This window comes from Chanos chanos, chromosome 7 (genome assembly GCF_902362185.1).
Source record: "Chanos chanos chromosome 7, fChaCha1.1, whole genome shotgun sequence".
NCBI classification, from domain to species: domain Eukaryota; kingdom Metazoa; phylum Chordata; class Actinopteri; order Gonorynchiformes; family Chanidae; genus Chanos; species Chanos chanos.
This window is the reverse complement of record NC_044501.1, coordinates 7,705,164-7,719,449: the sequence shown is the minus strand read 5'-3', so window position 1 is coordinate 7,719,449 and position 14,286 is coordinate 7,705,164. Positions and strand designations below refer to the sequence as shown.

Below are 14,286 nucleotides of genomic sequence, written 5' to 3'. Positions count from 1 at the left end.
GGCCTGATAAGCTTTAACTCGCCCATGCAGCACAGGCTAATTCAAAATGAAGGACTGCCACAACAGCTTTGATCCTGACCACTGAACCCTCCATCAGCTTATGAATCCACAACAAAAATAGATAGATAGATAAATAAATAAATAGATAAATAAATAAAGCCTTTTCTACTTTTTTTTTTTTAAATTTAATTTGGTCCGTTTTTTTTATCCTCCCTTTCCCAAAGCCTCAAGATCCTATCCAAAGCGGCCTGTGAGCTATGACCGCAATTTTGAAAGGATAAAGCATCAGAGGATGGTCGTGAGTTTGAGAGCTAATGTGGTATCTGAAGAGCCTTCTAGAAAAGTCCGCCGTGCTATTTTAATATTCTCAAATATCTCATCCCTCTCTCTCTCTCTCTCTCTTTATTTAAGCCTCCCAGACATCTCAGGGTTCAGTAACATCCAGTTCATGTTCTTGTGTTTGGGTCAGCATGAACAAGCAAAATTGGAATGGTGGGTTTTCTGTCGGTTCGAAAATGGAGGATTTTTTTTATTATTATTAGTAGTAGTAGTATTCACAGTATTCAGCATTGTTTGATCAGTTAAAGCACTTTTTCGTTTGCCTTTTCACAGTAACACACATGCTAAGAGACACGCATTTGCTCACATGCACACACACACAATCGCATTCACGCACACAACGATAATAAATATGTCAAAATTTTGTCACTCATCACTCTGTCACTATGACGGATAACAGCCATAAAACTACCTTATGGTTATTTTACCTCTCTTAGTCCTTTTTTGTATGCGACTCTCCCTATGCCTCGTTAGTTAATGGCAGGAATGTTCTAGTAAGTGCTTCAGAACGTTGCATTACTCTAAACATCCGAAAAGAAAAAAGAAAAAGGCATTTAGTTCCCAATCCCTCATTCTCCTGTCACTTCAGGATCAAGATCCGTGCTTTGCAGTGGTGCCGTTTTTCTCGTGCTGTGCTGGGCTAGCAGGGCCCTGGGAGGTTGATTTGGTTCCAGGCCTGCTGGAGGTTCCGGTTGAAGCCTCAGTCTTTCCTGATAGACTAGGCTGACTCTCTTCCACGGATTTCGGGGGTTCTTTCGCCTTAGGGACCTCTTGAGCTGCTGCTGCTGCGGCAGCCTTGATAGGCCCAAGCACAGTTTTTGCCACACTGGTTAACTGAGTGACCAAGCTGGCCTTGTCAACGGGGTAGACAGGTTGAGTTTTGGAAGGACTTGGGCTGGCCCCCGTAGGGGATGGAGTTGGGGAGGGTGAATGCTCCTCAACCACCTCCAGGAGACACTTGTCCTCCCAATCCAAGGTTCCTCGGTAACAGTTGACAGGAACTAGGCTTTTATCCTGCCTGAGTTTGCCCAAAGCAGGAGACTGAACCTGGGGTGGATGAGGTGGAACCACACCTTTAGAGACAGAGGTTCTCACCCTGGTATCCGAAGGTCTGGAAGAGGCATCCAACCCAGCTTTCTTCATGCCTTCACCATCTCCAGTTCCTCTGCTTGCTTTAGATGTCTCGGCAAGTCCACCACTTGGTGTCGGTACAGATGAGACGGTGGATTTATCCATGGATAGAGTTCCCTTTCCTGGGGTTCCAGCTTGCATGCTAGGTCTGGAAGGTGCTGGAGTTTTCCCTGCGTCTTGCTTTACCTCTTTCTTGCCTCCATCCCTCTCCTGTGGCTCTTTACTAATGGTGCTTGGTGTGACCAGAAGACTTTGGGGTTTCGAGGACTTTTCTGTATGACTTTGGGTGACCTTGCTTGGTGTCATCGTACCACTGCCTGGACTTCCGTTTCCCGTTCCCGTGCTGGAAATGCTGGGAGTTGTAGTTTTAGTAGCTGAAGTGGTCAGTGGTGATGGAGTTAAAGGGACTACACTGGACTTGGGCTCCGTTGCTGTTGCCGAAGTTAAAGATTTCGATGAGAGAGAGTCACTGGGTTTTGCTTGAGTGGTGCCACTGACAGTAGAGGAAACCTGTTGAGATGCAGTTACAGAAAGAGTCTTACCCAGAGTCAGTTCACCTTCTCTGGGCTTCTTGGCCATCATCACTCCCTGTTGGGTTCCAGTAAGCATAGTTCCAGGCAGAGATTTCTCAGTGACCACCCCAGGCTTGGAACCACTCTCTTGGGTTGAATCCTTTTCCTTTGCCCTCTCTTTCTCTCTCTCCCTTTCCCTCTCTTTCTCTCTCTCTTTCTCTCTCTCCCTTTCCCTCTCTTTCTCTCTCTCTTTCTCTCTCTCCCTTTCTCTCTCTTTCTCTCTGCCTGCTAACAGGGCGTCTCGACTCAGCGGTGATTCTTGCCTCCCAAGCTTCCTCACTGGCTTAAAAATTCCAGTCTCTGGGGACAATGGAGCAACTGGATGTGTTGGTGATGGCGTGGTTGCCGTAGCAGAGGCGAGATTCTCCCCCTCTGTCTCCACCAGGCTCTGCAGGCCCAACTCGCAGTGGAAGCCCTCCTTCCGGTAATCCGAATGTCCCACTTCCAGACTGTGCTTCCTCATCACACCTATCCCAGCCTTTTTCTCCGAGGACGAAGAAGAGGAGGACGACAGGGGAAGTCCCAACTTTTCGGCCGACTGGACACGTTTCAGGAGCGGAGACCGCGGGGGTTCGGCGCTCTTCGGCCGGGGGCGCATGATGGGCGGAGAGGAGTGGAGCTTGGCGGGAAAGGTTTGGGTGGTGTTGGAGCTGCCCACCGTGTGTCCAGGCAGAGGGGGTGGAGAAGACTGGGTCGGGGACGGGGTGTGGGCGAGTGGGGAGAGGGGGATGTTGCCGGCAGACTTGCAGCGGGCAGAGCGGTACTGGCGGTGCAGTTTTGGGGAGAGGCCATGCAGAGAGCTGGGACGCATATGCTGGGTGGCAGCTGGCGAGTTTGGGGTGCTTGAGGCAGGGGAGCTGCTTTGAGATGAAGCCCCTAAAAATGACAAGAACAGAGATAAAAAAAAACAAAAAACAAACGGACAAGAGCTGATTAAATTGAGGATAACCAAAGAGATTACTGGTGACTGCGATGAAAATATAATCCCTGACTGAGATTAAGTCTAATTCACAGAGCAGTCCATTTGTAAGCACATAATCTAATTCAGAGACCCATAGTAGAGATTATGGAAGGGAAAAAAAACCAGTTGAAGATATGCCCAAGCCAAACTGAATTTTGGATATGCTCTTAGAGGTACAAAACCAGTTTGTACAGACTGATTGAGCATTCGAATATTCCAGGATTCTCTAAGAGTTTACCACTACGCTTCACCCAAACATTGGCTTGATTTGAACGAACATGAACATTCTAACGGAATCTTCTCATAGTTCCATAAATTCTGACACAAATGCCATTGCTGCCCACTTCTTTGTCAAAGCCCAGCTTGACTCTGGGCTTTGATTGCATTGATAGGGCAGAAGTCACGTGCTCACCCAGGTAAGAGGATTCAGGGGTGGAACGGTAGCTCTGGGTAGGTGAGCGGGCAGACAGGCTGTGGGTGGGGGATCCTGGGAGACTCTCGCTGGATGACAGAGAGCGATTCAGAGACGACAAACTCCGACTAGTGTGAAGGAGATTGGACTGCTTCGTGATTTTTCTGAACAGAGAGCTTCGCTTTTTACTGTTGGGAGTGAGAGAGAGAGAGAGAGAGGCAGAAAACATAAAACAGGATGGAAAACCAGTCACACAAAGAGAAACTGGATGGTGTACAGATATTCAGACAACCAGAAACCTAGACAAAAAACAGATAGATAGATAGATAGATAGATAGATAGATAGATAGATAGATAGATAGATAGATAGATAGAGAAAGAGACAGAGAGAGAGATAGGTAAAGAGAGAAGGACTGACAGACAGACAGAGAGAGACAGACAGTCAGATAGATAGATGGATAGATAGATATACAGATAGACAGACAGTCAGATAGATAGATAGATAGATAGACAGACTACAGATGTGATGGACCTTGGCATGTCGTACCTCTCCTGTGCTTCTTTCCCTGTCCTCTTATGGCGTCGGGCCATCTTACATCTGTAGCTGGATTTACGAGCAGGACCCACTTTGATGGAAGTGTTCTCAAAGGGTGTGGTTGTCACGGTAACCTTGTTCCCGCTCTACACGTGGCGGAAAACAAATAATCTGGTCATAATCGGAGGTGAGTATTACAAACGCTTTGAAGTACTATGGAAATTCATAAAACTGAGGCCATTTCTCAAGATCTATTGATTTTTAACACAAAAGCCATCAAAAGTCCTTTTAGAGCCGTGTTAAAATGACAGTCATATAAACAATGTACATTATAAACATTGCACACTTCAAAAACAGTGTTACATTCAAACACTCCGTACAGTTAAGGTCTTAAAATATCTTTTCTACCATAAAAGACAGTGTCAGTGTATAGTGTTCCACATTAGAACTACAGTGCTGTCTCTGTGTCTTTTCTGACCTTAAGAATGAGCTCCACCACTTCTGTGTGGACCAATCCATGGACAGACTCCCCATTCACATGAGTGATGAGGTCACCAGCACACAGTCCCGCCTCCTGGGCAGGCCCTCCTTCCTCCACATGCTGTGATTGGACCAAGACAGTTAAATCTAATTGGTGACTGATGAAACAGACTAATACATTTAGCCCTCCACCAGACTACATTAAACAACGAGATACGTTTAAATCAATGTAAAGTTGCATCTACTTCTCTCCTAAATTAACTGCTCCAATAAATCAGCATTAAGAGTTTAGCAACAGTGATATCTAAAGTAGCTGGATGAGCCAAGTTTTAATTAGATCAATTAATCTAGAATGCCACCTATGGTATTTTTCTTCCATTGTGTCAAATATCTTTATTTTTAATTAAAACTTGTGAGAAATTCATTTAGTTGCCCCGTTAAACGTCCTTGTGGATGACAGACGGCATTGGCCAAAGTCATTTGGAACAAAATCACTTTGACACAGGGCTTCTAATTTGAGCTGAGAGTTTCTCCACTAACTTTTTCCACAGAACAAACTCACAGAGGTTTTTTTGTTTTACTCTCTCTCTCACCCAGATGATATGATGGACGCTGTAAATGTCACTGTCACCCATATAGACCCGAATGGCACGCAGAGTAAAGCCGTATTTCTTGCCCGAGCGGTGGATCGTGATTGGTGAACGCAGCACTGTGACCGCTGGACAGTAGTCGCGACTGGGAGAAGAGTCACGGGACGAGGGATTGGAGGAGAGAGAGCGCGGTGACATGGGACTGGCCAAGGGAGAGGATCCGTGCTGTTCAACTAAGAGTGTGACAGAGAGAGAGAGGGAGAGAGAGAGAAAGAGAGAGGGGGGAAGAGAGAGAGAGAGGGAGAAAGAGAGAGAGAGAGAGAGAGAAAGAAAGAGAGAGAAAGAAAGAGAGAGAGAGAGAGAGAGAGAGAGAGAGAGAGAGAGAGAGAAAGAGAGTTACATGAGTAAATGCCCAACATTACCTATCCTTGGAAAGGTTTTACTTTCATAAATCCAGTTACAAATGAATTTAAATTAATGGCAAATTCCTCAAATTTAACAATAGTGTACCATGTCAAACAAATCGATCGGTCAGTTTTTATTAGTTGCTCCTCTTTGTAAAACATGACAAGACAATCTGCCTTTCAGTGCAGCAACATTCAGAAAACACAGTGCCCCTTGTGGGCTGGAGGTTAAATTGCACCTGCAGGTATCATGACGGATAGCGCTGTGGCGGAGGCCGATTTGATGACCTTGTTGCCCGGGCGAGAGCTCCGTTTCTCACCGTCACCTGGCAACTGCTGATGTCGTGCCCGGCGTAGGACCAGGTCATTGGTTGCCCGTTGGCCAATGGAGTCACCGAGGGCACTGGTTTCCCTGGAGACAGGTGTCATCGCTGCAGCTGCAGGTGTGGCCTGTCCTGTTGATATATCCCCAGGTCTGGGCAGCTTGTCTGTGCATTTAAAAGTTACATATTTCCCAGCGTGAACTTCAACATATTCTTGTTTTATCATATACGGTAATTAGTACTATTCCATGGCAAACATTAATATTGTTACCGCGTGACATACAGCATGTTCAGTAATCATTTATCGCGGCGTATTTTGTATGGTGGTACTACGCCTGAGCAAACGGCTGAATCTTCTCTCTACACATCTCTTCTGTCTCTCCCTATCTCACCTTCTTTCTCCATAACTGTCTATCTGCAAAGTCTGTCTGTCTGTCTGTCTGTCTGCTTCTCATCTCTTGCCTCTTGTTGAATTCGTTCTCACTTTCTCCCTGCTCCTGCTCAACCTCTTTCGTTTTCCCACCCCTTCTAGAGATCACAGTCTCTGTTACTGTTCCTCTCATTCTCTCTGTCCGTTTTTTTTTTATCTCTGCTATCTCACCTCCGGCGCTGGCTGGGGTCACTTCTTTGGAGGCACTCCTGTGCTCGCTGGCGCTGGGGGAACGGGGTACGGTGGCGCCCTCTAGAGACATTCCCCGGACTTTAACCCCCGGCTGATGGGACGGGAGCTCTCCCTCGCTCTCTAGGGGCGAGGCAAAACGGTGCGTGTCCATGAGGGCGGAAAATCGCCGTCGAGCGCCCAGGGGAGGGCTGGAATCGCCCTCCATGTACAAGGATTCCGAACAGGAGAGACGTTTCCTGCACGGAACAGACGGGATAACACATTCCGAATGCATCCGACGGAAAAAATACGCAAAAGAAAACGCCAAAACACAGAGGGATTTCTTTTATTTGCAAATCGCTAGAGTTGCGAAATATTAGTAGGCATGAGCAAGGCTTTGTCTCTCCACTCACTCACTTATTCATTCACTTTTTCTCTCTTTCTCTCTCTCTTTCTCTTTCTGTCTCACTCACATCTCTGGAGAGCCAGTCCTCCAGGTCTTGTCTCTCATGGTGAAGCTTCCCAAACTTTCTCTCTTGGCTATCTTGCTGTCATGGTGACCCTTGTGTTCCCGCCGAGTGACGACCGGGGTCTTTTGCTCCAGCTGAGACAGGTGCTCCATACTGCTGTACACCTGAGAGTCATGAGAGAAACAGGTGAGAAACAGTTTTCACAACATTTTACTCTACGACGTACCCCCGGTGAGAAAACAGTGAGAAATCACGAGACACTCTATAGTCTGAAAATCATCAGGGAGAAACAGCTGCAGAGTGAGATTTTCTGTTCGGATGCGTAGCTGAGGGTACAGGGAGAAAGGTGGCGAACATGAATACCAAGGGAGAAACAGGTGAGAAAAAGATGAGACATTTTGAGCTATTGTAAAACCTGAATGCCAGGAGAAAAAAACTTGTGAGGCCTTCGATAATCCTGCTTGGAGCCAGCAAAGAAACAAGCAAAAAAAAAAAAGAAAATTCCACACTGAAGAAACAGAGAAAACAAGATAAGATGACACTGAACCAATCTATGCAGCTGGAATTTGTGAAACTCAGGAAATGCACATGGGTTTCAGATAGGTAGAGAAGATGGTAGAGAAACTAAAACTGAATCTTTTTAAACTGGACGAAGTCAAAAGCAAACCATGGGGTCATGCCCCCCCCCCCCCCCCCCCACCAACTACAAAAAAAATGAAATCACCCCCCTCCCCCCACCAACAAAAATTACACAGCTAAAAGGAAAAAAAAAATAACACTGTCATTTCTTCACAATTGTCTGAGAGTTTGGGCACACTCAAAATGTAAGTCTTATTATTAGTGTAGTGTTCAAACAGCTCAGCCGTGTACTTTCCCGCTCTAATGATTTATTCTCATGGAGCAGAGAGAGCTTTATTACATAGGCGTGTGGGCGTTGCCACAGGATTTGCGGCATGCTGCTTGTGACAAGCGTCCACAAAAATGAATAAATAAATAAATAAAATAAATTTTTTTTTTTTTTACAAAGGTAGCGCTGGTAACCATGGAAAATTCCAGATATTGAAAGCCAGTCCCTCACTGGCTTATAAAATGTATGCATTATCACAGCAGAAAGCGGTCGGGGGGGAGAATATTAGGAGCAGCATATTGTTTTGGCCAAGGACTTCAGCAAACATATTCTCCTCAGAGCATATTAACATGAGCTCGCACTACTTATTCAAACAGCTTGTTGTCATTAGACTCAGAAAGAAAGAACCTGTTGTTGGTGGTTGAAGCTTCAAATAAAGTCTAAAGTGCCCTTGTGTGAATGGGCATCATGCACCTGCAAAGCAAGTGTGTGTGCATTCGTGTGTGTGTGTGTGTGTGAGAAAGAGTGTTTGTATTTCTATAACTATATTTAATAGTGCTTTTCCACATGAACGGGTGTGTGCACCTGTGTGTGTTTGCATTTGTCTGTGTGTGTGTGTTTGCATTCGTTTGTGTGTGTGTGTGTGTGTGTGTGTGTGTGTGTGTGTGGTGTGTGTGTGCGCGTGTGTGTGCGTGCGTGCGCGTGTCTGTGTGTGTGTATGTACATGGCTGTGTCTGTTTTGTGGGGCTTTTTTCTTTATCTGATCTCCTAAAGAACTCTTAACAGGCCTCTTGAACTCTGTCTGGACTCTGCTTAGTCTGTGCTCACTCACACAGCCCGTTCTCATTCATACACACAACAGACACTTACGACACACACAGAGAGAACAGAGAGGAATATGAAAAGACAAGAGAGGAAAGAAAGCAGGTGAAGAGAGGAGAAAACAAAAGTGAACACAAGAAAATGAGTGAAATAATACAAGGGCATGGGAAAGAGATAGAAGGAGAGAATGAGAGAATGAGAGAGAAAGACACATGTAGCAAGAGGACACAGAGAGAACACATGAGAAATAGATAAAGCAGGCTGTTAGGACAAAGAGAGAAATAAATAAAAAAGAGAGAGAGAGAGCCAATACAATGGCAAAAGAGTGAGAAGAGTGAGATGGCAAAAAAAGTGGATGAAGAGAGAGACGCAGAGAGTGACACAGAGAGAGAAATAAGGTGAGAGAGAGAGAGAGAGAGAGAGAGAGAGAGAGAGAGAGAGAAAGAGAGACTGACCTTGCTAAAGCGCGGGGAGCAAGAGGAGAACTGTCTGATTTCCACCGGCTCATCATCATTCGTGTCGTCTTCGTCGTAAGAGTTGACGTGGCGATATCGCTCTGACCGCGCTACAGACGGATAAAACGAAGAGTGATAAAAACATGAGTCACGTATCTGTAAGTCAGAGACTCTGCTAAATCTATTCACTGGATTTACCACTCAACCAAATCTACCTCACTCTGCTCTCTGACATTTACAGACAGGAACTATGTGTCAGAAGACTAAGAGCCTCACAGTAATCTGGTACAATTTAAAACAACAACAACAACAACAACTAGTTTCGCTACTGGCAAACTTTGGTGGTTTGCCAAAAAAAAAGAGATTAGCAAATTCAAGCAGGATGCAAGAGGTCCTCCCAGTGGCTAGAGGGCACTATGAGTGTACTCACTATCAAAATAACTGGTGTCCTCCTCTGACTCCAGCTGAGGGATGAACTCAGCCTTCTGCCTCAGTATACTGTTCCAGTCGAGCTCTGAGAAGAACGAATGTTCCTTCACCTCAAACGCGCCTCCTGAACGGAACAGATGGTCGCTTGTTAAACGGGGTAGCTGTTGTAATGAACTGTGTGATATGCCATTGGTGCACCCGTGGTGATGGGGGACAATATGTCCAAATAGTTTTTGGAACAGAAAAGCAGTATAATAAAGGAAAGCAGAGGAAATTGATAAAGGAACAGTTGTTCTGTGACTGCTGAGTTTTAAGATTCAAAGCGCAACGATGAAGACGTGCGATTTTTGGGCTACGCAGATCTTCATCACGTTACTCTCCACTTCCACCTACAACCATGTTAACGTCTGCATGCCAAATGTCAGACTTAACATTATAAACCCTGCAGTCTCAACCGGTGGAACCTCAAATCCATTTCATGCAAGGGGTCTGAACCCCGGGCTCTGTGGACAGGACCATGAAAGGCCTGTACCGTGGGATAAAGGTGTACTGTTCTCTCTCTTTACTCTCTTTGTTAACTGGATAATGATCTTCGTAATGCTCATTAAATTCTCGAAATGATCTGTGACCCCAAAAAAATTAAGAACCACTTTTTACAATAAGAACCTGATGGTAAGTCTCTGTTCAAAAGAATCTATGTCCTCATCCTTTCATTCCATCCTTCCAGAACGTTCCAATGAACGGACGGGATCGATGAAAAATCCCATTTGGGGTTACCATTAAAAGAATGGAGGGAAAGGTGTGAAGACAGGTGACCAATCTATTTTAATGGTAATTTATAATGGTAAACTTCACCAAACGACATCAGATGGGGGGGTTTTATGATACAGAATGTCTCTGATGTTTTTTGTTTACCTGTACCCAGGCGAACCAGGGGGTTAGTCTGCAGCAGAGCAGAAATCAAACTCTGGGCGTCGGCCGGCAGTGCCTCGTCCCCCTCAGGCCAGGCTATGTCATCTTTATGAACAGATTAAAAAAAAAAAAAAAAAAACAGCCATTAAGAGAGAAAAACAGGCAAAGCACTCAATTTGTTTCTCATTACCGCGACGGCTTTTGATTCGAACGCGTTTCAGTATAAGCTAAGCAGAGCTTAAAGAGAAATGAAGTCAGACCAGCAGCGATCATGTTCAGCGCTGTTGTTGCTAGGTAGCGACGACGCAGGAGTAACTGTAAAACACCAGCAGAAGTAACTAATGATCTGAATGAGAAAGCAAGAGCTAATGCTGTTGTTACACAGCCTGTTTGGTTTTTGGTTTTTTTTTGTTTGGTTTTAGAATTCAGAGGAACCTTTCAAACTAATTTTGGCCAGATATCTGCATGAGCTGGACAGGTGCATTAGAAAAAAAGCCATTAGTGAAAATGTGTGTTTAAACCTAGTGTTTCAAGATAGCGTGGGCTAAGGCTTGCTTGAAAGCAGTTCCAGTGTGGGAAAACCTGAGAGTGATAAAAATGTCCTTTTGATCTCCTCAGATCCTAATATAGGGGTATCCTAATTCCATATCCTGGCTATCTCTGCTGGTCACTCATTGATTGATTGATTGATTGATTGATTGATTGAGGGACCCACCTGTGATGACCTGTCCGAAGAGCTCCTCAGGTGTGGCGCCAAAGAACGGCACACAGCCAACCAGGAACTCATAGAGGATGATGCCCATGGCCCACCAGTCCACTGGTTTACCATAGCCCTGCCGCAGGATCACCTCCGGGGCTATGTACTCGGGGGTGCCGCACACCTGGAAGGGGAGGGGGTAGAATAACTCAAGGTCAAATCTATCACACTTGGAGGAGGAGGGGGTAGAATAACTCAAGGTCAAATCTATCACACTTGGGGAGGGGATTGAATAGCTCAAAGTCAAATCTATAGCCATAATGTAATTCACTGTAACCCAACCTCAAGCGATTAACTAGGTTAGCCCAGCAGCTTATCTATCTAGCTAGCTATAGCTGTAGCTAGACTATTATAAAACTATAATAATGTTCATCGCTGTAGTTAGAGTACTATAGATCTACATTAGCATTCAGCACTGTAATTAGACTTTTATAAACCTATAATAGTATTCAATGCTGTTATTAGACTATTATAAAGCTGTATTAGCGTTCACGGGCGTAGTTAGACTATTATTAAACTATATTAGCATTCATCAGTGCAGGTGTAAACAGGTCTGTGTGACCTGAGTGAATTCTTCCTTAATTGTCTTTCTTAAATTCTTCTTTCCTTTCTCTATCACGTGATTACCACTTCACACACATCTGTGACTCTCTAACTTCATTCAGCTGACAAGCTAAGATTTGCAGAATGTCAAGAGTCTATTCAGACTCTATACAGCCACTTTTGAATTTCACTGGGGCAAAAACACCACATAATACGCCACACAAAGGCCTTCAAAACCATCGTTATTTTTCTTTTGATGTGAATTTTCCTCAAGGATTGGTCGTACAACTAGCTGCAGTCTTGTCTTTTTTTTTTTTTTTTTTTCTTCTCTTTTTAAAAAACTTTCTAAACCTTTGAAAGAAGGTCAGGAGTTAGGACGATAATGACACAAACAGTTTAGACTGTCCGTAAGGGAGGTCGAGCTCTGGAGAACATCTCATTACAACTACAAAAACCAAAACTCCTCAAGTCTCTTCTCTTTCTTTTTTTTTTTTTTTTTTTGCCCTTTATTTAGTGAGGCCAGTGAGCACTCTTGATCTTTGTTGAGGCGTCTGTCCTGCAGCAAGGAAGAGAGTTGAGGGAAAAGGCAGAGTACCATGTAGAAGCAACCACTGGTGTAAAGGTAAGAACAGCAGCAAACAGAGGAGGGACACTGACATCAGAACCAGCAGTGTCTGGCTTTTTGCCTTTTTTCGACACCACTAACTCACCATCCCTACCTGCCCTGCATGACATTCAAACCAGCGAGCATCTAACAACACTCTTAACTACAGCTGTTAAGGTCACGACACACAAGTTGTACTGGGGATGCTAACGCCTTAAGTTAATGACATGATGTTGAGTTTTGACTTGAGTTAGAGCGAAGAACCCTGGCCAAAGTGGAGTGGACAACCATGACTGTGACACAAAATACTATGATGATCTATCGGCCGTACCACATTTCTAAAGCCAAACATTACCCCCCAAACTTTTTTTTTTCCCTTTTTTTTTTTCTTTTTAACCTCATACATGTTATACGAGAGACGAGAACTGTTCGAAGTATGGTACCTGTTTGTCCAGGAACTCGCGGGCGTCCTTCTCGATGTGTCCTTCGTACAGGTTGGTCGTGAGACTCATCAGGCCCATTTTAGACAGGCCAAAATCCGTCAGCTTAATGTGACCCATTGACGTGATCAACAGACTGAGGACAGACACATACATTTCCAAAGATTTTCAAAGACCTGAACAGACCTTAACTGCCTTTTATAGCAAGTAAAGATGGATGTGGTCGAATGAGAACGACCTGCAGAGAAACTGATCTAGGATCAGGTTGGGCAGGTGTGCCTTAAGGGAGTGTAGCGATGGGGTTAATTTTGAAAATACAAAGGCGGCCTTGAGGACTGTGAAACTGCTCTGTGCACACATTGCATTAACTGGAACTAAGCCATCATTTCCAATAATACTACATCTGGTGCAGTGAACCTCCCACAAAGCAGAGGGGTTTCTGTAACTCACTTGTCAGGTTTGAGGTCGCGGTGGACGATGCCATAGTTGTGTAGGTACTCCAGTGCCAGGACGGTTTCGGCGAAGTACATGCGTGCCAACTCCACTGGCAGTGCCCCGATGTTCTTCAACAGAGTGGCACAGTCTCCACCTGATAGGCACAACACAGGGAAAACGTCACGTTCAACCGAAAAAGACGACTCGCCTCAAGTCACACCACTGTTTAGTCTTAAGTCTTATGCCTCACCAGAGCAGAGGGTGCTTGCTCTAGCTGCTACGTTTACAACACTCTGTGATCTGTTGAAGTTTCAGATAGAAAACTAAAATGTTTGTCTGTGAGCACTCTTTAGTACTTACAGAGGAAAATCAAGATATAATAATTCTACTCCTTGCTGATCAGCAGCACTGGCTGATAAAAGAAACAAGGTTAAAAAAAAAAAAAAAATCCACACCATGCAATGATGCAGTGACCTACTGGAGCACTAACCAAGGCAAACTGAATATTGTTATTCCAAATCCGCTAAATATTGTTATTCCATTCCTAAACATCTAACAAGACGCGATTTTGGACATGCCTCATGCGAAATCAGTTCACTTAAAATCAATCCATGTTCGGCACACCTCACAGCTAATCCGTTTAAAAGCTAAGGATTATGGGAGGTCTTGTCCCACACGTCCAGTTCAATGCTGTTCCGCAAACAGGCTCGACTTTCACAGTTTTCCCAGTGGCCACGGCGATCATGTGGCGATGATACGGCCAAGCCGTGTGCACTACTGAGAAGCATCTGAACAAACGTGGTGGATTAACAGTGTGCTTGAGGAAGATCAGTAATGTCTATTTATTCCACATCAGAATCCCCCCCCCAGCTTTGACAAAGGCTTAAGTGATACGTTGTTCCAATGGATGATTCTAGAATCAGAACACCTTTTGTTTTGTTTTCAGTGAGAACCGTTATGAGGTAGGGTAGGGGAAATCGACTGAGCTGAACTCAGCATATGCATAAAGCAAAACAAAACAAACAAAAAACAGAGTAGCCAACAAAGGTTAATATAACGTAACATTTTTTTCTGCTAGATTCTGTTTACCATAAGCGAGCACTAGTTAAACCAGTGTTTTTCAAATCCCGTCCAGGGTATTCACTGGACTACACATTTTCAATCAAGGCATGTGTTATGGCTCCTTTTTAAACTAATTAATAGCTAAGGACATTTAAACTAATT

At 44.6% G+C, this 14,286-nt stretch overlaps 1 protein-coding gene across 1 annotated transcript in view; it reads right to left on the bottom strand.

Annotated features, from left to right (window-relative positions):
• Positions 1-930: 930 nt before the first annotated feature.
• Positions 931-14,286, bottom strand: part of mast1a (microtubule associated serine/threonine kinase 1a) — a 33,673-nt gene continuing 20,317 nt past the window's right edge. Inside the window, exons 15-29 of the mRNA XM_030778923.1 lie at positions 13,078-13,216; positions 12,631-12,763; positions 10,999-11,164; positions 10,287-10,388; positions 9,373-9,495; positions 8,943-9,052; positions 6,822-6,982; positions 6,349-6,605; positions 5,664-5,912; positions 5,024-5,253; positions 4,429-4,551; positions 3,963-4,096; positions 3,416-3,603; positions 2,259-2,918; positions 931-1,901 (exon numbers count right to left, since the gene is read on the bottom strand). Of these exons, the coding sequence (XP_030634783.1) occupies positions 931-1,901; positions 2,259-2,918; positions 3,416-3,603; positions 3,963-4,096; positions 4,429-4,551; positions 5,024-5,253; positions 5,664-5,912; positions 6,349-6,605; positions 6,822-6,982; positions 8,943-9,052; positions 9,373-9,495; positions 10,287-10,388; positions 10,999-11,164; positions 12,631-12,763; positions 13,078-13,216 (3,746 nt within the window). The remainder of the gene's footprint in view (positions 1,902-2,258; positions 2,919-3,415; positions 3,604-3,962; positions 4,097-4,428; positions 4,552-5,023; positions 5,254-5,663; positions 5,913-6,348; positions 6,606-6,821; positions 6,983-8,942; positions 9,053-9,372; positions 9,496-10,286; positions 10,389-10,998; positions 11,165-12,630; positions 12,764-13,077; positions 13,217-14,286) is intronic.